The following is a 22,170-nucleotide window of genomic DNA, read 5'->3' on the forward strand; positions in this document are numbered from 1 at the left end:
CCAACTGCTTAGCTTGGCGGAGATGAAAAAATGCCGCCTTTGTTATAGCTGTAATCTGCGCCTCCATAGAGAGGGAGGTATCGAAGATTACACCCAAACTCTTAACGGCCGGTGCTGGCACTAATTGCACCCCCGCAAGAGATGGGAGTTGCCCCCTCAATCCCATATCGTCCCGCCCCAGCCAGAGGACCTCCGTCTTCGAAGGATTTAACTTCAACCGGCTCCCACGTAACCATCCAGCCACAGCTTCCAGACATCTGGTCAGTGTATCTGGGGCCGAGTCAGGATGGCCATCCATCAACAGATAGAGTTGGGTGTCATCGGCATACTGATGGCAACCCAGCCCAAAATTCCTGACAAGCTGGGCGAGGGGGCGCATAAAGATGTTAAAAAGCATCGGGGAGAGAATTGCACCCTGAGGCACTCCACACACCAAGGAGTGGCGTGATGACAATTCCCCCCCAAGCGCCACCCTCTGTCCCCGACCAGAGAGAAACGAGCGCAGCCATTGAAGGACTGTGCCCTGGATCCCCACGTCGGCAAGGCGGTGGTCCAGGAGTTCGTGATCGACCATGTCAAAGGCTGCTGACAGATCTAGAAGAATCAGCAGCCCCGACCCGCCTCGATCCAGCTGCCTGCGGAGATCATCTGTTAGGGCGACCAGAGCCGTCTCGGTCCCATGACCAGCGCGGAAGCCGGACTGGAATGGATCCAAAGCCGATGTTTCATCCAGAAACCTACCAAGCTGTTCAGCAACCGCTCTCTCAATCACCTTACCCAGGAATGGAAGATTAGAGACCGGGCGGTAATTGGATAGATCTGAGGGATCTAATGATGTTTTCTTTAAGAGCGGACGCACCACCGCCTCCTTCAGTTCCCCTGGGAATATCCCGGTGCCAAGGGACAAATTGATGATATCCCCCAGGGGGCCCCGCACCTCGTCTGGACACGCTCTAATCAGCCAGGACGGGCATGGGTCAAGAGGACAGCTGGTGGGCTTTCCAGCTTGGAGGAATCTGTCCACATCGGCTGGAGATATCCGGTCAAAGTGGTCCAATACTGGACCCGAGGACAGTCGAGGGGCCTCCAGTTCCTTTATTGTATCCAAATTGGCAGGGAGGTCATGGCGGAGCAACAGGACCTTCTCCGCAAAAAAGCTCGCAAATGCCTCACAGCTGTGTGTCAAATTGTTGTTTAAATTTGGCTGTCCTTCAAGGGACGTTAAAGACCGAATTATACTAAATAATTGTGCCGGGCGAGAGCTAGCGGATGCAATGGAAGCCGAGAAGTAAGACTTCTTAGCGGCCTTCACTGCCATCTCATAGGTTTTCATAAAAACCCTATAAGATGTTCTTGAGGCTCCGTCACGGGCACCCCGCCATACTCGCTCTAGCCGTCTGAGGTCCCGCTTCATTTTCCGAAGCTCCTCGGTAAACCAGGGAGCCCGGTTTCTGCGGGGTCGCAGAGGGCGCTTAGGTGCGATCTCATCGATGGCTGCCAGGAGCTGGGTATTCCAGCCCTCAACAAGCTCAGTCAATGAGTCGCCAGGGGGAGTAAGGTCCCGCAAGGCTTGACGGAATCTATCCGGGTCCATCAGCCTCTGCGGGCGAGCCCAAATCGGCTCGCCACCTAAGCAGGGTGGGGGTGGAAAGTCAATCCTGGCTTTCAGAGCGTAGTGATCAGACCATGGCACCTTCATTGAAGGACACATGATCACATCTATACCGGCGCCAAAGATCAAATCCAGCGTGTGGCCTGCTTGATGTGTGGGGCCCGAAACAAACTGGGAGAGCATTTTAGCCAGTATAACTCATGTTTTAAGAAACCTTGGTTGCAGATCTCCAACTAATTTCTTAGTAGCAGACCTGATGGCCTTCATGGATCAATGCCAAAATGAGTAGCTTGAGAATTACAACCTGTGGATGCTTGCAGTTTTAAAATCAATTATTCAATGAAGATTACATCTCTATGCTCCCCATACGCATCCCCTCCAGCAGCTATTCAGTTCATTTCCAAATGAGTTTTTTAACTAATAAAATAACTAATATTCACACTTATACAAGTTTCGGTCATTACGAAGACTTTGGATCAAAAATATTCTTTTTTATTTGCCAGATACACCCCTTAAGTGCCCTATTAAAATAAGAAATTCATCAGTTTAATTAAAATGATAGGCATTTTTTAAATGACGTGCTAAGTAAATGGAAGGATGTGCAGAAATGAAGCTCTCTTTCAACATAATATTTATTCTGTCTCTCTTTCATGGTGGCATTGCCCCACAGCATTCAACAGAAAGAATGTGAACTGGTTTTATATGCTTTCTTTGTAACAGGTGCCAATTTTTAATGCACGTTCAATTTTAACATATGCATCCTATGTTGTACAACTCCTGAGCTGGCTTCCTGGATGGAATAACAGCTTCCCCTATGGCACTGTATAAAGATGGAATAACACCATGAATTGCTGAGTCATGCAAAAGCTACAACAACAGCAAGCTTCCAGCACAGGACTCTCAGGTCTATCATGGCTCATCCATCATTGAAATGTTGCATAAGGTGTTAGAACACTCATTTCAAGAACATGTGCCTGGATTAGATAATGGGGTTCTGCTGGAGTTATAAAAGAAATGAACCCTGCTAAAGGATCACAGATTTTGTGCAGACAGTTGGGGTGCAAGAAGTCCTCTGAACTGTGGGAGGGTTGGTTGCAGCCATGAATTCCAAGGAAAATTCCCTCAGCACCAATTAAAGACACATTTATGTTTTTTTCCAAAACCTAAGCACCGATACCAAAAAAAGATTTGGAAGCTTACTGCTGGTCCAAACCAAGCCCTGCAAAACAAAGCCAGAGGTTGGTTTGTTTTTTAAGGGGGAGGGAAGAAACTATCACTGAGTTTTAAACATAAGCATACAAACAAATGGCCAGACACCAAGTTCACACGTTATTGGTCTAGGATTATGCCTGCAAAAGTCAGGTGTCTCACTCTGGCTCACATAGAAACTGAAATCAAAACCCAAACTTATTTCCAGCTCAGCTCTTTTGCATCTGGGCATAATCATTGAATCTTTGAACCTTCTCCTCTGATTCTCAAGCAGGTGCTGCCTCTCACCCCCAGGTGTTCTCTTTGGTATTCTTTTTATTATTGGGCTATTAGGAGAACAAAGTGGCATTGCAATACTACAGGGACTCAGCTAGATCGGTAAAGAGGAAGCGTTTTATATGTGTTGTATATGCAATATAACAATGTGACACCAGATGGTGCTGTGGAGTCCCGTCTTTCCCTACTGGATTTCCATGTACAGTGGTACCTCGGGTTAAGTACTTAATTTGCTTCGGAGGTCTGTTCTTAACCTGAAACTGTTCTTAACCTGAAGCACCACTTTAGCTAATGGGGCCTCCTGCTGCCGCCGCGCCACCGGAGCACAATTTCTGTTCTCATCCTGAAGTAAAGTTCTTAACCCAAGGCACTATTTCTAGGTTAGTGGAGTCTGTAACCTGAAGCATATGTAACCCGAGGTACCACTGTACTTTATGAGTTTACAACATGTTTAGCTGAATCACCCCCTTCATGGATCACTGCTTTGTCATGGTGAAGGGGCTTGAATAACTCAGAGAAGCTATGAATTATGCCGTGCAGGGCCACCCAAGACGGACAGGTCATAGCTGAGAGTTTAGACTAAATGTGATCCACCTGGAGAAGAAACTGGCAATCCACTCCAGTATTTTGCCAAGAAAACTCCATGGACATAAAAACGGAGAAGATTTGAGAAGAAAGTGAGAGTTTCCAAGGCATGCTCTGGTTCATGGGGTCAGGTCACGGAGAGCCGAACACGGCTAAGACGACTAAACAAAAAACTGAGTCACAACTTGGACACGTCTAGATCCAGACCAGGTCAGTAAGTTTAACTGCCCCTTTATGAATGCAGCTCTCATTTCCCAAAGCAAAGACTGCTTTGTCACAAAAATTGGGCCTTTTAAGAAGGCTTCTGAATCAAGTGCACAAGTCCTTCAAGTGGTATGGGAATTGGTTTGTCTTGCAAGATATAATGATTATGGTGGTGGTGGTGATAATATCATCTTCCCTTTATTTCTGCTCTCCTTCGGGAAATATTCTGGTATGGTTTGCACTGCCAGCTTATTTCCAAAGATCCTCTTCAACAGCAAGAATGCTGCACTACCAGGACTGCCCTCGCTGAGAAGCCCTGAAGGTCATATAACTGCTGGCAATGAATGTACGCATTCAACAAAAGAAAGCTGTATTCTTTCTGCCTCCAGCTCTTTTCCACTACTAAGGTCTCCTAAAGTTTGCATGTCTAGCCAACAGGTCAAATTTCTGACGGGCTCTGGACAGTTATCACCAAATTCATTATTATCCCTCATATTTCAATGCCTGACATACAGTTGGTGCAATCGCTGCAGTATCTTTTTAAAACACACACACACACTTCTCCCAATATATTAGCTGCAGAATCAAAGCTGTAAAAATAGGGGCTTTTTTGCAAGTCCAAAATTTTCTAAACTCATTCTCCCCTGCCCCCTTTTTTTCTTAAAACACGTTTCCAACAATTACTGTGAGAACTTTAATGTTTTGAGTGATAGGGTCAAAATTGTATAGATTTGCCTCTTGTACTAGTGTTTCTTTTACTAAACTTATCATCCTGCAAATCCTCTCACCCAAGTAATCCTTCAACGTGCTTACATCAGTGTGCTTACTGTAAATGAGTTGCTGAATGTTTGAATCCTACATGGTTAATTTAAGAGGCATTACTACAAAGACATTTTTCAAAAGACCACAACATAAAATAAAATCTTGTACATACATGCTCAGATCAAAGTTATGAAAAGTGTTTTCCAATATGATAAAAGTGGTGCCAGCTTACTTGGGTTCTTTCCTTTAAGTGTGGGAGGTCACAAACTACACATCAAGGCTGTTATAAATGAAGTTCTTCTCTTGCACACCAAACTACTTTATTTATATGCATCTGTTTTTCTAACTGTACCCCTAACCATAATAGAAGAGTTAAACTTCCACATTACGATATACTCACATATTTGTATATATAAGCATGTTCATATCTGGCATATGTCCTATAATGAATTTTAAGGATTAAAAATCATAATAATAACAAAACTGGTGATCTTCTGTGTAAGTCATACCAGTTGCTCAAAAACTTTATTTTTAAAGCCGCTCATAAATGCACAGGTCTCATTGAGTTCAGTGGGACTTACTCCCATCAAGCATGCTTAGCATTAGAGCCTTAGGTTGCAATACGAAGCATGCTTGCTACGACCTAGGTCCTACTGAGCTTAGTACTGAACTCAGCAGGACTTACTTCCAAGAAAAGACGTTTGGAATCAAGCTGAAAATCTGACCTGAAATATTTAACACAAATTGAAGCAGAAGCTATTCGCTTATCCACCTTGTTTCTCTCACCCCCCCCTTTTTTTTTCTTCAAAAAGCCATTGGGTGAAAATGTGGTGGGAACAATAGGGCATATTACAGAAGCAAGATGAAAGGTATAAAACAATGGTTGACGTAGAATGATGTAGTGGCTGATTACATCACACTCTGAAGCCACCTAGAGGTCATTCAGTACAATCCCCCCTCTCCCCGGGTCAAAAGGCAGGCGCCTACTAACATCAACCTACATCCACACCTCAGGTGAAACATCCTCTGGTTTAATCCATTTCATTCGCACTCTGTTGCATGACACAAAGGGAGCAGGGGGAAATCAGGTGTGCTTGACTATCACCACCAGATTAGTTTCCACTTGCCTTGAGTGTGGAATGTTACTTTTTCTAAAGTGGGGAGAGGGGCGAGAGGCACTTCCTTTTCTTGCTTGAAGCCTCGTCTACTCTGATCTCTCCGAAGGAATCAGACATTTGTTTTTGCCCTTCTCGGCTTAGATTAACATCTAACACTGTTCAGCAAGAAGAGAACAGATCTTTCGGCAAATGGCCCCCACCCTCCATTTTTTCCAATGACAAAAATAAAAATATCGCTCTCAGCCTGACCACATCCCTGAAACTGAATTCCAGCTCACAAGAAGGCTGAGAGTGTGGTGGTGGCTGATGGATGCTTCTCTGCTAAGTCAAAACGGTGCCACAGGCCACCGTGAGGAACTCCTGAGCTCAGCCATATGACCCAGAGCACCACAGCTAACTGCCTCCTTCCTCAGATTAATGGGATGAGATCTATCATGTCAGCTTTGCTGGAATCTGGAATGTTAACATTAACATTACATTGAAAATAAACTTTCCTTTTCCAAAAGACTCAAGTTCTAGTCTAGGAGTGAGATCCGGCCAGCATTGCCGTTTAAAGTTTTTATTTTTAAACCAAATCCTTTGTCCTCATTACATTATATTGCAACCAGCTTTTGGGAGGGCTTGTGAGTGCTCATTTAGTTCTAAGCAGATTCAGACACCTGGAAGTTTGCAGCATACAGCCTAACTCTGCAAACTTTGTACCCTGGTTGGGTACAAACCAGGCAATTAAGGGCCAACCACCAAACAGCCAAAGTTTGTAGGACTTTTACTTTCCAGTACTACAAAGACTGTCAGAGATCAATCTACCCTGCAAATAGGTATTAAATCTTTCAGGGTGCCTAAGATTTCAGGCTCCCAAAATTAAGTGCTAAGTGTCACATAAAATACAGAGCCTCCCTGTTTCATTCTTCTTGAGCAACCAATGGACCGATCTACCAAAGTGAATTTTCCTGATTCCCCCCTCCCACCTTATTTCCTTTCTTGCATCCACTGCATCCTTTCCCCTATTAGATACACATGAAAGACCTAAAATGGAATGAGCCAAGAGAGCAGCAGGTACCGAAGGAAGTTGGCAGGAAAGTAAGCACAGCTTTGCGATAAGGGGGTGGGGAAAGGAAAGAACCAGTTATGTGAAAACGTTAAACAAAACCAAGTGTGATATGTACAAAGTAGACACAACTTCTGCACACTACCCATTCCCTTCAAGTCACACTTTAAGCAGCTTATTGCAATTAGCAATAAAAAAATTAAAATAAATCCCAGAGCGATTATTTTCTGGTTCCTTTCTCTGCAAACACCTTCTGCCTCATATGTAAGATACACTACCCGCCACTTGGGTGCAATTTGGGAAGCAGTAATGGAAGAGGGTTCTAATAAGCGCACAGAGCCATGTATTAAGCAAGGCTGGGCAAGGAGAGAGAAATGGAAGTGTATTGGTGGTGACAGATGCGAGTGTACGTGGAAGGGATGCGCACAGAACGGGAGGTTTGAATGAAGTTGCTGCAAGCCAGAAATAAGCAGCAGCAAAATTTCAGCGGGGACAGGTTCCGTGCGCCTGCTTGCCAACCTGCTTATCTCGTGTGTGCATTATTCACACCATCTGTAATACATCATCTATTAATAGTGCCCTATCAGTGCAGCAAGGAACTTTCCCTCGAAATTGCACAAAGGACAGTGCAGATAAGGAGGAAGGAACAGATAAGGGCAGCGTCTCGCCGCGCGAAACTCGGGAACAGCGCTGTCGTGGGGAAGGCGCCTTGGCAAGCAACGGACGCAGTGCCTCTGGGTCAGAGCAACCTGGCAGAGGACTAGCTCATCATCAGCACATCCCAAGTGCTATAGGTCGATGCCCATCTGCTGGGAACCCAGATACGACTTCCATGTCTGTGCCACCCGAATCCACGTGCAGGAAGTTAAGAGCTCCTGCTACACTCCGGAGACTCAGACGCCTGTCAGCTCAGCATTCAGCGTGCACTCCGACAGCCCCGGGCAGGTCTCTCTCAGTTGAGACAAGTGCCCGAGGAAGGAAGGCAGCGCTACTCCGGCCTAAGAGCGGGTTCTCCGAGTTCCCTGAGCAATTGCTCTTTTCTGAGTCATCCGGAGAGGAGAGGAGACCATCTCCCCGCCGCCGCCACCTATCCGTGCAAAAATATATACCACAAGAGCGCGTAACTTCCCCCGCGCGATACTCACTTGTGCCTTCTTCATAAGGAAAGAGAGCGCTGCAATCCAGCCCCAGCAGCGGCGTGCAAACTCCGTTTAGCTGATGTGTAGCTCCTGCATGTTGCAAAGGCACCTAGTCCGCGCATTGGGCTTGCCCGGCGCCCTCGGTGGCTGCGCGTCTCCGCTCGCTCGCTTTCTCTTTTGCCCCCAGGCACGCAGGCGGCGGCGGCGGCGCTGCTTGGCTCTGCACGGCCTCGGTGCTATCGCAGCAAGCAGAGGCGGGGAGTGAAGCCCAAGCCGTCCTCTGAGCAGGGCTTTTATAGCTCCGATCTGCCTCCCGCAGCAGCAGCAGCAGCAGCAGCAATCCTGACAAGGAGGACACGCCTTTCTTGCGAGGCTTTCTTTCTCAGGGCGGGGGAAGCCCTGGGGAACTTCAGAGAGATGGAGCTCTCAAGAGCAGAATCAGGCCACCAGGCTACAAGAGGGAGGCTTGCGCTGTCTGTCTGTCTGCCAGGCGGGCAGAAAAGAAAGGAGGGAAGGAGGGAAGTTATGGAGACGGGAGGGAGAGGTGGATTAAAGGAGTCCACTGCACCCTCTGCGGGTTTCCTTCCACATCACCTTCCCTGTCAGCATAAGGGTCTGTCACATGTTATGAAGCAGTTGATTGACATTGATCAAGTGCGCTGGGCGATTACAAGGCCCTTGATGGCACATACAGTTGTGTGTGTGTGTGTGTGTGTTATTTTTGGCCCTCCTCCAATCTGAGACTTGCCATAAAATCTGGAGAAGAGGAGGAAGAGGCCCAGAAGACATTAAGAGGCAAATACAAGATCCAAGGTGAATGCTTGGGTACATCTGATGAATCAATGGATTCAAAATACAAGGAAAGAGATTCTGACTAAACATTAGGAAGAACTTGCTATTGGAAGGTGGAATGGACTCCCTCAGAAGGTGGCAGACGCTCTCTCATTGGAAGTTTTGAAGCCGAGTTGGCTATCTATCTGTCAGGGATGCTTTAGTTGTGATTCCTGCACTGTAGAGGGTTGGAGTAAATGACCCTTGGGATCCTTCCAACTCTACAATTCTGTGATTCTGTTATGTCATAATAAAAGGACAGTCTTGCAGGTGCCACAAGACTGAATTTCTCCCCTTTTTTGCCACAACAGCCTCTGAAAATTATCGCCATACACAGTGGAGGCAAATGTGGCCCTGCCCTAACAACTTCAGGCTGGCCACATCCAGCTCCCGCCTGCCTGTCTTCTTACTGGCATCCAGTCCAGCGAATGACACTGGCTATCAGTTTTCTCCTCCTCGGTCTCAGTGTTGCCCTTGCAGAACTCAGTAGCAAGGAGGATGGGGACAAAACTGGAATTGTTTGGCTCTGCCCATCATTGGCCCAGGCTCCACCTACTGTTGGCATACCTGACTCCCACCCTGCCAGCCCTGATAGTCACCAGCTGCCGCTGGGCAGACTTTTAAGACAATTCAACTCACATGCACTGCTCCAGATTCAGGTAGGTAGCCGTGTTGGTCTGTTGCAGTCGATATATGTATATGTATATATATGTATATGTGTGTGTGTGTGTGTGTGTGTGTGTGTATCAAACCTATCCATTCTTAAGGAAATCAGTCCTGAGTGCTCACTGGAAGGACAGATCCTGAAGCTGAGACTCCAATACTTGGAGGCGGGAGGCAGTGGAAGACAGGAGTGCCTGGCGTGCTCTGGTCCATGGGGTCACAAAGAGTCGGACACGACTAAACAACAACAACAAAACAACAACATATATATATATATATATATATATATGCATATAATGTCCAGTAGCACCTTAGAGACCAACTAAGTTTGTTATTGGTATGAGCTTTCGTGTGCATGCACACTTTTTCAGATACACTGAAACAGAAGTCACCAGACCCTTATATATAGTGGGAGGGTGGAGTGGGGTTTTTTTCTCAGGAGGGTAGTAGGAGATGGGTGATTGACTCAATTGGTATGGTAAACCTGTTGACAAATGTTAATGACTGCAATTAGTCCTACAGGAAAAAGCAAGGGATAGTATGCAGATGATTAGCATATGTAATGAGACAGGAATCTAATATCTTTATTAAGACCAGGTCTCTCCATAGTTTTCAGTTTAGTGATAAGTTGTAATTCAGCAACTTCTTTTTCAAGTGTTTCTGAAATTCTTTTGTAATAAGACAGCTGCTTTGAGATCCTGTATTGAATGTCGTGCTCCTATAAGGCCATTTTTACAGCTTTGTAGTTCCTACATGTGTACGGTTTATACTGGTGAAAAAATGCATTCCCCACCCCCATGGGAAGTAATTGGCTTTCTTTCCCACATTAACAATATTGACTCATGTACAAAATCAGTAGCAGAGGCTCACATTCATTGTAAGGGCAATTTCACACGTCAGGCTTGATATATGGATGTAAAAATATGCATTGGCCATAAGGCTCACTTCAATCTGTACAACAAAGAGTCCTCTTCTGCTTTCTCTTCCCCGTTAAAAATCTAAGCACCCTGTGAAAATGCTCTCAAGGGAGAGCAGTGCCTTAAGGATACCCCCAACCACTTCCTTTTCTTTCAAGAGTGTTTGAGCAATGGGCATCCCTTTAAATACAGTTGTACCTTGGAAGTCGAATGGAATCTGTTCAACTTCCAAAATGTTCAGAAACCAAAGCACAGCTTCTGATTGGCTGCAGGAAGCTCCTGCAGCCAATCGGAAGCCACATTGGACGTTCGGGTTCCAAAGAACGTTCACAAACCTACTCACTCACTTCCAGGTTTGCGGCGTTCAGGAGCCAAAACGTCTGAGTACCAAGGCGCTCGGGACCAAGGTATGACTGTATACCCATTGAAATAAAGTCCTTAGTTTCAACGAATTTACTTTATGTGTGATTAATGGTGTTTTGAAGGTCATTGGCACACTTAAGATGGCAGATGGGTGGGCATCACCATCCCACAATACTTTGAGAGTGTCTGCCATTCTGAAAGGTGTATAACCCATTTTTAAGATTATTTAACCTGTAGCACTTACCATATCCTATAATGCCCTTGCCTAAGAGTGTTAAACAGTGTCCTGGGGCAGGAGGTGGATTAGGCACCCCTCCAAAAGAAAATTATAGCCTATGGACCCACTGATTTTGGGTGCAGCAAAACATTAACAAATAAATTTAACACTGTGCTGAAGTGGGAAGAGAGGTTTACATTTCTCCATGCAATCCAGCACTCTGAGGGAGAGGCAGATCATTCCCTCCCTAGTCACCAGATTCATCATTTTATGACAACCTCCTAGCTGATCTGCACAGGTTAGTTAAGGAGCGGGAACTGTGTATATGCCTGAGGGTATGTCTGCAAAAGTGGCAATGGCAGACCTTGGCACCTCAAATTTCCATGGCACCCTGTGTAACACCAAAATCTGTCCCCCTACCTCTGGTCTTCTGTTGGACTTCATAGCTGCAGCACCAGCAGTGACACCTCAGAAGCTCTGTGCCCAACTGGTGGCTGAACTGGTGGGGCGCCCCTAGATTCACCTTTGTATGGGGTGGCCACTGCCCTTCAGAGAGTTGGCCAAGGGTGTATGCAGTCCATGGGCCAGAAAAGGTTAGCCACTTCTCCTTTAACTACTTTGTGAAGCTCATATAGAGGCATGTGCTACACACATATTCCTTTGCAATTTTTACAGTTCAAACTTAAGGTTGTTAAGGAGAAACAGTTATGAGCTAGTTTTTTCCCTGAGTGCATTAACTTGGAGTGCAGGAATGAGATATTCTGTAGCTGATATTCTGTAGCTGATTTCCCCCCAAAAAAGTATCACTGGGTTGAGCTTTAGAGAGGAAAGGAGGTCCACACCCACCTTGTCCAGAGATAAGAGAGGGAACTAATGTTTTGGAGTGGAGGAAAACATTTCCTCTAGAAAGAAAGAGCATGCCATAATTTGCTGAAGGTGACAAGACCTTTCTTTTTCTAATTCACATTTTACTCCCAGTCCTGTTTAAGGCAAGTATATAACACTGATTCTGCCTTTGAAGTGCAGACTGTGAGCATTATAAGCACACAATGTAATATTGCAATGTATCCCCAATCTCTAAAAAGAGTGCTGCTGTTCAGAGTCTCAGCTACCTTGGAACCAACAGCTAATCGACAAAGTAGTCGTGTGTCCTACTTTACAGTAGACAGTCCACTGCTTCAGGGATGAGGAACATGCAGCCTCCTAGAGGTTGTTGGACACTAACTCCTCTCAGCTCTAGCCAGCAGTACCAATGGACAAGGATGATGGGAGCTGCAGTCCAGCTATGTCTGGAAAGTCACAGGTTCCCTACTCCTGATCCATTTGAAGGGCTATCCAATCAAGTTTGGTTTAAAGAATGGGGCAAAAGGTAGGTATAGATAAGCTCTCAAAGTCTTCTCCACTGTGGTGAGATGTATTGTGTTTCTGTTTAAATCACAATGATTATTTCCAAATTGGAGGGGATGTCGATTGCTTCCATGTTCCTCTGTTTTTTCCTCCCATCTTCAACTAATTTCACAAACCATGTTGCTCCGCCTCTCTCTCTAGTTACTTACTTTTACCCTAGTTCACATCACAGCCCCAAAACTCTACTTCAAACTCTGGCTTTCTCCATCTAACTATCTCTGAGTTGAGGGAGGGGGCACACCCATTTGTTGTCTCAAACAGAGTCCCCTTCCCTTTGTTCTCTTAATGGCCCATCACCCAGCCAATCAACTCAACACAGGGGCCAGGCTTATATTTTAACACTTGCTAGATCCAGGGGTTAGAAAGGTCTCAACTCTCCCCAGCAACTCATAACAATACTTTTATAATTGTATTCAAACTACAGTACAACCAGTTTATTACCGACCAAGTTATCATGAGGAGGGGGCGAGCACCCTCCATCCATCACACTACCTCAACTGTGCTGTCCCCACACATTCACATGCAGATGACAAATCCAAACACAGAACATGCATGCAATCTTATTTATGTAGGCTAACACTGTGTGGTCAATTGCTAAATAAAATATTGCCTGATGTACCTAGGATTTTATGTACACAGGCTCTAAGTGGGATAGATATCCAGGGACAGTGCATTGCTCTGTGCAGTAAACTAGAAATGGAATCACCCAAACTGGCCCTGAGTCTTTTACAAATCTTGTCTCTCTAGAGCAGCGCTTCTCAACCTGTGGGTCTCCAGATGTTGTCGGACTACAACTCCCATCATCCCTGAGCTCTGGTCTTGCTAGCTCGGGGTGATGGGAGTTGTAGTTCAACAACATCTGAGGACCCACAGGTTGAGAAAGGCTGCTCTAGAGCATGGGTAGGCAAACTAAGGCCCGGGGGCCAGATCCGGCCCAATTGCCTTCTAAATCCGGCCCACGGACGGTCCAGGAATCAGCATGTTTTTACATGAGTAGAATGTGTCCTTTTATTTAAAATACATCTCTGGGTTATTTGTGGGGCATAGGAATTCATTCGCTTTTCTTCTTTTTTTTCAAAATCTAGTCTGGCCCCCCACAAGGTCTGAGACAGTGGACCAGCCCCCTGCTGAGCACGTTTGCTGACCCCTGCTCTAGAGCAACTGCAGCACTGATTGTGGGTGATCCAAAAGTTCTGCCTCTACTGGGATTGGCGGGTCTTAAATTCAAATGTGGCAGTTTACCTATACCTGTTGTAGTCACGATTTGTACACCATCTCAAAACTGGCTGATGAGCTGAAGCTTGACATTTAGTGTTGCACTGGTGAGTTTAGCGTATCTTTTCTAAAATTTTCTTTCTCTGATGCTGTTGGCATCGTGGCTGTGTTTGAAATATGAACAAATTCCTGAACACAGGAAGCTGGAGTCTCCCGTGTTGCTATTTAGCCAATTCAGCACCTCTCAGGTTTCCTTGCAGCCACTCTTCTAAGCAATATTTATTTGTATTTTCTCACACAAAGGGTTGGCCTCTTGTGTTTCCAGAAACTTTGTCGGGGGGGGGCATTGCGGGTGGAAGACTGGTATTGATATCCTCTCTGAAATGAAGTCCACAGAGATAGCAACATCATGTTCTTCATGTCATTCATCTGGTGATAATGGTGCCTGTAGCAGTGCTGTTGAAAGACTATCTGCTGTCATTAGCTCTTTCCCAGGGAAGTGTACTGCTTTATAAGGGAATTTTGTCATCCTGAGATTAAATCTTTGGATCTCTTGGGAGAAGTTTGTGAAGAGATTTGACTCTAGAAAGGACATAAGTGGCTGTTTGTAAGGTGAATGTAAAGCCGGAACTCTGGGAACCTATGGGAGCTTTTCTCCCAATATTAATTGCCACTAAATGTGAAGAATGGAGGAAGCACAGATTTTTACATCAATCAGGGCAAGAGAGAGGAGGCACAGAGAGGGAACTTCAGGCCCTCCAAACAACACCTTCCCCTAGGCCACACCTGCCACCAGCCATCCTTCACTTGCCAAATGTCTCTTGCATGTCTGGATGGAAGATAGAAAGGGATGTGCATATGCTCTATCTGTACACAATTTATATTTGTTGAGTGGACTAGGACCTGGGAGACTAGCAAATTCCCCTCAAATATTGCCTGGAGCTGAGAGGCCACTACCTGCTGTTTCACCTTCCCCCACAAAAAGCCAAATTGGAGATTCTAATTGTTCAAAGTCAAACCTCAGGCACTGGTGAAGGAAGAGGAGTGTGGGGGGAGCACACCGCCCCTGGCAGCGCGATCCCCAGGGTGCCATCATGCCTGCTTCCCTCTGCCGGCACTGGGTGCCCCACCCCCGCAGGTGGCGAGTCCCTCCCCCAGGATGCACGCCAGCCCCGCCCCCACCTGCTCTCTGCCCCCCGGTGCCGGAGCATGACGCTCCGCCACTGACCTCAGGCCTAGGTATGGAATGTGGCGCTCCTAGCCTCTCTGCCTGATGCTCAGGACTGCCCTCAGGATATATCTTGGCTGTGAGCTTTGGCCAGCTTGCAATGTATCCTAGAACTGTCGTAACGCCTCTTCCTTGCCTTGATGGAGAAGGGCATTGGTGTAGAAATTTCTCACTTTTGCTTGCAACAGAAGGTAAGTGTTACATCCATTGTTCCACCTCCTTTTGCCTCTGGTTCCACCTCCTACTAGCACATGGCCCCTATGAGGTTGCCGATGAAGGAAAGTGGCCCTCAGTTTCCCACACATGGTCTAGCTAGCTTACTAAGGTATGGGTCTTATTTATGTAATATGCAAGGAATCTAAATTGGTTATCTCCTGATGCTAATCATTTCTCTGAGAGGAAAAAGTGTTGCCGCATTCTTGACGTTAACACACAGTGTTGATAGGGCTTAGAAATGGTGGTGCTTTCGTTTCCCCTGATTTATCTAGGAGAAGGGTTACAACCAGGGCTTTTTTTCCCAGCCAGAACTCACTGGAACTCAGTTCTGACATCCTCTTAGGTAGGCACCATTGCCATTATAAGAGAACAAGGGAGGAGTTCATGGTGAGTTCTGCACCTCTTTTCATAGAAAAATAGCACTGGTTAGAACTATATAAAAGTAAAAAAGGTAAAGGTAAAGGACCCCTGGACAGTTAAGTCCAGTCAAAGGTGACTATGGAGTTGCGGTGCTCATTTCACTTTCAGGCTGAGGGAGCCACCATTTGTCCACAGACAGCTTTCCGGGTCGTGTGGCCAGCATGACCAAACTGCTTCTGGTGCAATGGAACACTGTGATGGAAACCAGAGCGCACAGAAACTCTGTTTACCTTTCCGCCGCAGCAGTACCTATTTATCTACTTGCACTGGTGTGCTTTTGAACTGCAAGGTTGGCAGGGGCTCCACCAAAAGGTCTCTCCTTAAATAACTCAGCTGAACGTGCTTCAAATCAGCTGAACACACAAAGGTAAGGAGAGAAGGGAGCAGGACTGGTGCACACAGGGACCCGTGCCCTCTACCCAGTTTGTGCCCCCAAGCATTCAGCTAAAAGCTACTACAGACCTCACTGATAATACTGAGCCCTTTGAGGGGAATATATTTATTTAACCACGGCTCTTGACAGGAATGCCCTCTGCTGCAGTGGGAAGAGACTATCTAGATACCATTGTGTTAATGGGTGAAGTCAGTTTGCTGTTCCACAGTTCCAACAGGACATCAACATCACAGGCTATTCAGTACATTCTCAGAATCCAGTCAGCTCTAGGAAACCTTTCTAGGACTCACCAACCCGACATGTCTCCTTTAGTAGAGAATGCTGCTTCCCATTGTCTGTTACACAATTCCCTTTCATAACTAGCTGGCTCAGAGGAAAATATTGAATAATGTAGTAGTAATGCTTATGAAACTGAATGAGATGTGTGAGAAATCTGACACTTATCTACATGCTGCAGGGATGTTTACCATTGGAAACAACAATGTTATGAGTTTGTTGGTGCCAGAGTTTGTCGGTGCAAGACACCAAAAATTCCTGGATTTATTAAGTTTTGGGGTTAACCAATGCTTGGAGTATTAAGATGAGCCACCAGACGCTGAATTTAGCAGTGTCAAAATACAGGCTGAACCAGTTTTTCCGTTTTCAGGAAATTGTTTGAGATATGGCAAAGCAGAGAATCTGTGTCAGTCAGAAAATTGAAGAAGTCCCTTACTGAGCTCTAAGATCGTTAGTCAGAAGACAGAAGACAGAGTTAGGAGAAAGTTTTTATGATTTCATTTGGCTGTGGCATGACTGAGGGAACAGGGTTTCAGTCTGTTAAACGTGTCAAGCTGGAGAAGGGGCATCAGAACACAGTGTGGCTAAGTTTGGATCCAAGGTAGCAGCAGTGTGAGAAACAAGACCCTTTTGGAGTGTAATGCTAAAAAAGCCCCTCCACTGTAGGCTCAGGTTGTATATAAACCATATATCATAAAGACACCACAGTCTCTACTGCGCCTCAGTTCCTGAGGAAACACAAACCCTGTATAAATACCTGGAACCCTGGGATCTCACACTGCCCAGAGATAGGTGGCGTGTAACACTGGTGTCAGAAGTGGGATTTGTGTTTCCTGGAGAAAAGGCCTGAGAGCAAGGTGTGCCTGAGCCAAAATGAAGGGAAGGATAGCAGCACAAAGCCTCCTGTTCGACAAGATACACCAGCAGCAAGGCCAGTGGCCTGATAGAACATGCCAGCTGCTGACAAAATGGATGAGAATCCTCTATGAAGATGCCTGATGAGGACATCAAAAGTGACCCAGTAGACCAGGTGTGAGGCAGCCAGATGGAAGGGGTGGCTGAGGAGATGGATGGATGACGCTGAAGAGCTGTTGGCTGGAAATGAAGAACTGCTGCTAATTGATTTCTCTACTCCCTGGGAGCCTGCTGTGGAAAGAGGGCAGGAGGAAGAAACAACATTCTCTGTTGTGCTTCATTTCCTAAGGAAACATGAACCTTGGGTAAGTGCTTGGACCTCTGGAATCTCACACCTCTCAGAGACTGGGGTGGCATGTAACAATATTTAAGGCAGTAAACAAGCATGAGCCTGTAAGGATGGTACCATTAAAACTCATATTGTGCCTCTTAGCCTAGTTGAGATAACCAAGCAAGTGAGCTTAGTATAGCCTGATATTATTTAAAATTCAGAATTAAAACAGAATTGCATTCTTTAGGGACAAAGGCCAGGGTGAAGAGGTGTACCTTCAGCATTCTCACAAAGCCATACAGTGAAGAAGCCAGATGCACCTGCCACCTCTGTGTGGGGTGGAAAGGCACAACTGAGGGGCTGCCTCAGAAAACGCCCTCTCTTGGGTCACTCCACCCCTGAGCTTCTGAGCATAATATCAAGGAGTTGGTAAAACTTCCCTTCTAACCATGCCACAGTCAAAATGAAAATTCACCTCCCCTGCCCTTAAACAATGGGAGCTTCCTTTCCAGGGTTAATAGTTGTACGAGAAGATTTCTGTTTGAGCTACAGCATTTGAGGAAATCCCTGGGTAAGTACTGATGCCCACCTGACCCATGTAATCAACACTGTGTTGCACATTAGTTGTGTCTGTATCATCCATCATACCAGAATGTTCAAATGACGCACACAGCACATTGGAACAATGACTGGTGGAATCAGTTACGTTCCACACACGATTTACAAAAGTGTTGGCAATTTGTTATCCTGAACCACATTATTTTTGCTTAATGAAGTACAAAGTTCTGCCACATCAGAACTTGGGGAAAGGATGATGCAAATACTGCTTTAATTCTATTGAAGTCAATGGAACTAAAGGCAGTAGAAATTGAATGCAGTTTGTTTCACAGAGATGTTGCTGCCTTTAAAATTCTCAGCATTTACTTTAATAGGGATACACTGGTTTAAAACAAAGCACCACCAATTAAATGTGCAAACTCTTATTAATTGCTTGTTAATTAAACTGTCGGCATGCTAAGAGTGCAAACATCTATCATCTTCACAAGAGCACTTCAAGGTAGCTAGATTGTTTTACTTTTATTTTTCTTATTACATTTTCCAGAACACTAAGAACACCTTGGCTTTCCAAGGTGATCTAATGATAGTATTTATGGAGTTCGCCCTTTTTTAAAAAGTATTGAAAGCATTTCACATACATTAGTACAATTCAGCCTCTCAAAGTTGTAAGCTAGGTCAACATTATTATCTCTTTAGAAAAGATGGTGCTTCAGGCTGAGAGACGGTACCTCAGCTAAAGCCACTGGTTAGAGTGACCATCTAGCCTACTGTACAAAGGCCAGACCTCTATTTGAAGGACTGCCCAGTCCAAATCTAGTTTTAAAGATGAATAACTATTAGTAGGAAAAGCAGCAAGGCCCTTGAACTTGCCCATCAAGAGCACCTGAACAGCAGACTGAGCAAGTAGTAAGGTCCATCAGTCCAAGTCTTCCCCACCGTGGTGAGATGTACTGCCATTTTTAATCAAAACACTATTTCTAAATCTGCATATTCAAATATTATGCAGATCACTACCCTCTTTTTTCTTCTGTTTTGGTGCCACATAAGCAGCTGCTCTGACACTAGTGAATTTATAGCAGAAGCAGGACTTGAATCAGGGACTTCCTGCTTAATTTCTCAGTCTGTTTCTTAAAATCCAACTGGACAATCCTTCCTTGCCTCTGTTTGCAGCCAGCTGAGCACCTGACATTACAGTGGTACCACTGGTTATGAACTTAATTCGTTCTGGAGGTCTGTTCTTAACCTGATACCATTCTTAACCTGAGGTACCACTTTAACTAATGGGGTCTCTTGCTGCTGCCGCACCGCCAGTGTGTGATTTCTGTTCTCATCCTGAGGTAAAGTTCTTAACCTGAGGTACTACTTCCGGGTTAGCGGAGTCTGTAACCAGAAGTGTTTGTAACCCGAGGTACCACTGTATTGCTCTTTTCCAAGGCAATTGAGGAAGGGGGGAGGGGTATGAGAGGGAACCAGTGGCACTCCCATAATAGACACATGGAACATCTTTTCCAGCTGTGGGTTGTAGTACCCCAAATTCAGATCTCTGAAAGGAAAAAGACACCCTGTGCATCTTGTGGGAAATGGCAATCAAATATAACTAACAAGCTTACGGCTAGTTAACGCAAAAAGGGCTTAAGACCACAGAACTGTATTCCTAGACTCAGTTGGGCCATGTTCTGCCACCTCCAGTGAGGAAGGAAGCAAAGCTTCCTTTGTTCACTTTCCTCTACTATGTGAAGCTGACCAGGCAACATGTCTCGGCTTGATCGCTTCAAACCCAGACCACATGCTCAGAAATATTTTTCTGTATTTTGTAACCCAATAATTTTCTACCTGTGTTCCTCTTGCTGCTGCATGGAATAACACATGAATCTGACCTTTGGAATTTGTATGTAAAGTATTTACATTTACTAATGGTCTGTTATTGCAAAAGAGGTAGAAATGGGGAAGGTGCCTTATTCAGACTAAATGGGATATTAAAAGGGTCAAACGTCCTATATTCATAACGCTTCATGGTCGCTACACATTTTTATGACTTTTATGACTGGGGTTCTCTTACTGAAGAGTGCATTTAGCCCCATGCTTTGGATTCTAGGGATCCAGCCAATTCTGTTACTGATTAGCACACATGGACAATCTATAGATTTCATCCATCACATTTGTGGTAGAACAGAAGACAGAGAGACAGGCAGAGGGAGGGAGGGAGGGAGGAATTGGCTATACTTGTGCTAAGGAATGCTTGGGTCATGTTCATGTACTCTCTGCCAATTCATGCCAACTCTTTCATGGTGCTTAAAGTTTATTTTTAGCTGTTCTATGGCTCCTCCTAAGAGATGAACCTGTTTCAGTATTAAAAACACACAAAAACAGCCTCTAGCTAGATTTGGTTTCTGTTCCCACGTTGACTTCTGACGCTCAGTTCAGGATGAACCAACAAAATGTTGCATCAAGGAGAAAACAAAATGTATTTTTAGAAACAGGTGTCAGTGCTTCTTGATAAAAGATATGACTTCCTGAAACCCTGTGACCATATATGTATGTCTGTATGTATGAACTAGAATTGTGATCAAGAGCTAAAAAAAAGAAACCCGAAGCAAAGGGGAGCAATCCAGACTGGGAGCAGTAAAGTCCAGAAAGAAGTTATAGTAATCTAAAACTAAGTAATCACTTAGAAATACAGTGGTACCTCAGGTTACATATGCTTCAGGTTACATACGCTTCAGGTTACATACTCCGCTAACCCAGAAATAGTGCTTCAGGTTAAGAACTTTGCTTCAGGTTGAGAACAGAAATCGTGCTTCGGCAGCAGCAGGAGGCCCCATTAGCTAAAGTGGTGCTTCAGGTTAAGAACAGTTTCAGGTTAAGTATGGACCTCCAGAATGAAGTACTTAACCCGAGGTACCACTGTAAACTGGGACACCCACCAAATTTGATAGTTCTAAAAGGAAGAAATTGAATGATGTAATCCACAAATGGTATTAAGGCTATGAAAAGAGACAGAAGAAGGTGTAACTATTGCAGTCGAAACCCAAACATCTAATTTATTTCTCTATTCTTTCTTGCTGGAGGGGAAAGGGTCTGGAAGGGGACTCCCCCTTTGTAGTCAGCTTTCCTCAGGAGTTGCTCTACAGACTGACCTTTCTAGGAGATAAGAAGCCACAAACTATATGTGGGATATATAGTCTGTTGAAAATAATACCTAAAGTGAGAATGTGAAAGAGTTGCTGGTTATTGTTGTTGTTTCACATTCTCAGATGGTAGGGGAAGATGTTGTTGTGTGTGTGCCTGCCATAAATTTTGAGAAGTCATTTTGTCCATTATTCTTGGATCTGGACTTTGAAGAGAATCTGTGTTCTCCTCTCATTTCTTTAATTTACAGACCCCAGTGCTTCATTTTTCTGCAGAAAAAAAATAGTTACAGTGGTACCTCGGGTTAAGAACTTAATTCGTTCTGGAGGTCTGTTCTTAACCTGAAACTGTTCTTAACCTGAGGTACCACTTTAGCTAATGGGGCCTCCCGCTGCCGTTGTGCCTCCACCGCACGATTTCTGTTCTCATCCTGAAGCAAAGTTCTTAACCCGATGTACTATTTCTGGGTTAGCGGAGTCTGTAACCTGAAGCATCTGTAACCTGAAGCGTGTGTAACCTGAGGTACCATTGTACTTAAGTTCATTAATAGCAATGATTGTATACCAATTGCAAATGCAATGATTTAGGCAAGCTTGGAGTTTGCAAACTGAATTTTTTTTGTGCTTAGTAATTTTTCTATATTTTCCCCTGGAAAATGCCTCCACAAATATATCCACCTTTAGACTCTTGTTAAAAATGCAGAGATCAGGATAGAGCCCAGAGAGCGGGTGTGAACCGTGTGATGTTGGGCACAGAGCCAGCAGAAGGTCCTGCTTCCTTTTAATCATGGTGCCTCTTCATGCAAATAAGATGCAAAGGAACACCTAGTCCCCAATTTCCAGATAAAACCAGTGAACCATGTTTCCGGAAGTCCATGTTCTCCTCATCCTAAGACTGTAGACCAAAACCTTTGCCCTAGCGCCATTGTTGCTTCTTAAACTATATCTTTTGCATCGGGTAAGAAATAAGTACTTGTCTGTTAGATGACAGGGCGCTGTTGTCCATAGTACCTGAGGGCAGCCAGTTAGCTTAGAGGGCACTGGGTACACAAAACTGCTCTCCAGCAGCTTGTTTCTTCTTCCTGCTCCTGTAGCATCTGTCACCTGAGGCCGTTTTCAGAGACAAGTGTTCTCAGAGTCAACCCCATGTACCACATATTAGAATAGCCAAGCTGAAATGCCATCAAAACATATCGAG

The 22,170-nt window shown here is 45.1% G+C and overlaps 1 protein-coding gene across 4 annotated transcripts in view; it reads right to left on the reverse strand.

The window, feature by feature from the left end:
- The window catches only part of KITLG (KIT ligand), a 108,043-nt gene that overhangs the window by 78,145 nt on the left and 7,728 nt on the right, over positions 1-22,170 (reverse strand). Inside the window, exon 1 of one of the 4 annotated variants that reach the window (XM_082241041.1) lies at positions 7,960-8,236. The exons of 1 other annotated variant lie outside the window; for it this stretch is intronic. In XM_082241041.1, the coding sequence (XP_082097167.1) occupies positions 7,960-7,974 (15 nt within the window). In that variant the 5' untranslated portion in view covers positions 7,975-8,236. Of the gene's footprint in view, positions 1-7,959; positions 8,237-22,170 lie in introns of those variants that run through there. 2 more of the 4 variants (XM_082241040.1, XM_082241039.1) reach the window with 2 other exon arrangements.

The sequence above is a fragment of the Podarcis vaucheri genome, assembly GCF_965113315.1.
Source record: "Podarcis vaucheri genome assembly, chromosome: 10".
Classification (NCBI taxonomy): Eukaryota; Metazoa; Chordata; class Lepidosauria; order Squamata; family Lacertidae; genus Podarcis; species Podarcis vaucheri.